Genomic DNA, 3472 nt, shown 5'->3' on the forward strand with positions numbered 1-3472 from the left:
TTTGCATCTGAAGAATGTAATTATAAAATGAGTATAGTGTCCTCCATAAAGAGATAAGCCACACAAATAAGAGTCGGAAAACTTCATTGCTTAGCAACAACGAGTAAACAACGGTTGCTAAGCAATGACGCTTGCGTTGTCACACTTGCTTGAATGTGGGCAGTTCCCACATCGCGAATTCTCCCCCAAAGGTCCGTTACTGGTTGGTCATCTGGATAGAGAGGGTTGGATCTGCTCAGGCCGTCTCGCTGAGTTGGCACTCTGTACGCCTTTGCTGTACTGCTGTTTGTTCCGCGTGAATCAGCAGTACAATGCAATGTGACAATTTTACACTTACATTGCTACTTCCTGCATTCTGTTTCAAACATTAACCCTTCGTGTAACTTCTCTAACTGTGAACCCAAGATAACTTAATACATAAAAGTTACAAAATCCTTGCCGAAATTCTACGGCATTACATAATTTTCTTTGAAGAAACGTTATACATAAAATTTTTTGAGTATTTTTTTCGGCATGGAACGCATTATCATATTTTACATTAATTTATATGGGAAAAATTGTTTCGCTTAACGAGTGTTTCACATTACAAGTAAGATTCTGGAATGAATTATGCTTGTTAAGCGAGGTTCCACTGTATTTGGCTTATACGAGTATTTTCTTAAATTTCATTCAGTTGCACTCAACTCTGCTGGTTCCACCACAGTCTGGCTGTTTTATTGCCTACTCCTACACCACATGTTATCTCTGTTGCTGTGATTGTAAAGAGTATTGTTTTGACATTTATTTTCTGTCTTTGGGCCTTGGCCTAGGGATTCTGTGTCTGCGTATTAAACAAAACCAAGAGCAATGAAATATTGTAAAATATATTGGGGTGTATTGTATGTATACCATGGTATCATATAATTGTATTCTTTTGGGTTATTTATAGCAAGCCCATTGACAATGCCATTTGTCCTATTCACAATAAGTAATTCAGAAAGAACACAAGAAGCTTTATCAAGAATTCTTGTTTCGAATATAATCCTGTTTATCAAAATCCTGGGGAGCAAGCCTTATACCAGTAATGATATATTAGGTACTTAATTATTTAAATAATTAGTGAGGGGGCAAAAAGTGGGATAGAATTAAAATTGAAATGTTGAAGAACAATTTGGAAATATAATTTTGTTAATGTAGTTCTTTTGTTTTTATGCTGTGTGGCTGTAGTCAGTTTTGCCGATTTTTCATATGTACATGCTTATGACTTTGACACTGAACTGGAGGAAGCAGATACCTCCAAAATGTTGGCAACACTGCTCACATTCTCCCAGTGTAAAGACGGAATAGCTGAATCAACAGCAGCAGTGAAACTTAGTAACTTTTGATACAGGTAGAAGAGAAATTACTACAATTGTTTGGTCATGTAAAAGGAATTGATAGAACAAGGATTCTTGATGATTTTTGATACAGTTAAAAGAGAAATTACTACAATTGTTTGGTTATGTAAAAGGAATTGTTAGAACAAGGATCCATGGATGGACATTAGAATTAACACTCAGACCAGGGTACCTATGGGATGACCCTGAACAAGATGTTTGAGCCTTTATTAGATGACATCAAGGAGAAAGGGAAGAGCTGGCAGGAAATTGAAAGGAAAGTATTGTGGACTGAATAAAGAGAAGGGAGACATTATGTCCATTATCCCACATAAAACTGAAAAAAAAAATACTAGAAGAATAGCAAGAATAAGGCAGAGGATGACAAGAAACCTATATGCATACTCTAAGAAGTGGCCATTAAAGGGGCCACAATACTTTCACTGTTCCCCTTACTCTGATGCTTAGGGCCCATGCTCCAACCCTCCCTTGTACATGCCATTTTTTCCACATTTACTGTTATATCCTGAAGATGGTGGCAGCATGTTCCCCTGAAATTTCAGAAAGATATCTGCTGGACTACATGTTAGTACATCCAAGAAGATAGTATTGTAGGGTGTAGTACCATTGTTAGGCAATGTTCATGAGATAGAACACGCATTGCTTTGTAGCAGCCGGTAAACACATCAGCAGTAACCGGGCCATCACTAGGCAGCCGTCCATAACAAGAAGAGGAAAAGTGTTGGCTCTGCCCTGAGGCTATATAGTGAGGACCTTAGGCCAGCTGAGTGGGTTCAGTTGTGGAATATTTGCAGAAAAGTAACAATGTGAGCGCAGGAACTGAAGAATCTCCACTGCTAGAATTACTAGGGAATAGCTGTTGGAGATATCACAGGGTAGAAGAGACTTAGTGTCTCCTAAAGTGTGCAGATCAGCAATAGTGCTGTAATTACTTGTAGTTCCCCGTGGTGTGTACAAGTGGTCAATAAATTTAATTTTCCAATTCATACTCCATCTATAGTACCACACATAAATGCATGACAGAATTCTTCATAGTCACAGGCATGAAACTTGAATCTCACGTTAAATTCCATATGTTAACATACACAGTGTGTAACTTCCACCTTCAGTAGTGATAATTCTCACTCTCATGAAGGAGTGTCTCACAATTATTACTAAAATACAAACCAGTTCAAGGCTACCAGACATGATTCACCTGGCATCTCTCCAGTACAATATAATCCATTTCATGATCCAACATATAAATACAAACAGTATCAGACCATTAACCTGCTTATTAAACTCAGCCTGTAAATTATCTGGCTGTGACCCATGGTAGGGCAGAGACTTGCCTTCTCCATTATGTTTTGACATGCTGTATGTCCCTCCCAGCCTCATGGTGGTGTTATGATTTATGAGTTCATCTCCTTTGTGTGTTACCATGTGTTGTGGCAAGCTGATTTGCTGGCATACAGTTCTTTCATGTGAACCTTAATATTTGAACTGTGTACTACTGTAATCAGAATGTAGACATTTTTAATATGCAGTAGCACTTTGGAGACATAATATCACATACTAGTTCATTTTCAGTTTTACCCTGGAAGCAAGCCGCCTGTCTGGTTCTTGTTCACTGGTATAGGCTCACAGTGGCCGGGTATGGGGAAATCCCTCCTCACACTGCCGGTTTTCGCAGCTGCCATTGGAAAATGTCAGGAAGCTCTTAAGCATCTTGGTGTAGATGTGATTCATATCATCACATCAGATGATTCAAAAATCTTCAGTAACATCCTAAATTGCTTTGTGGGCATTGCAGCTTTTCAGGTGCGTATTCCTATGTGAGTAATTTATCCTCCCTCTTAGGTTTCTGATAGAACATGGCTGAAACTTTAAAATTTTCCTACAGAACCCTGTATGACTTCTAGGGATGTGTTTTCCCAGAAATGCATTACATTTTGTGTAAAGAAAAACAGGAAGAATGTAGGCTTTTGTTGGTATTAACTATGTGTCATGGAGCAAAATGTATTTTGATGTACCAGTATGTGTTTCTGATGTAGGTTGGGCTGGTGGACATCATGAGGGCAGTGGGAATTGAGCCAGATGGCTTTGTGGGCCTCTCA

The 3472-nt window shown here is 38.7% G+C and overlaps 1 protein-coding gene across 1 annotated transcript in view; it reads left to right on the top strand.

Annotated features, from left to right (window-relative positions):
• Nucleotides 1-3472, top strand: part of LOC111869476 (fatty acid synthase) — a 40031-nt gene that overhangs the window by 20263 nt on the left and 16296 nt on the right. Inside the window, exons 10-11 of the mRNA XM_033753446.1 lie at nt 2946-3176; nt 3410-3467. Of these exons, the coding sequence (XP_033609337.1) occupies nt 2946-3176; nt 3410-3467 (289 nt within the window). The remainder of the gene's footprint in view (nt 1-2945; nt 3177-3409; nt 3468-3472) is intronic.

The sequence above is a fragment of the Cryptotermes secundus genome, unplaced genomic scaffold, assembly GCF_002891405.2.
Source record: "Cryptotermes secundus unplaced genomic scaffold, Csec_1.0 scaffold1858, whole genome shotgun sequence".
Classification (NCBI taxonomy): Eukaryota; Metazoa; Arthropoda; class Insecta; order Blattodea; family Kalotermitidae; genus Cryptotermes; species Cryptotermes secundus.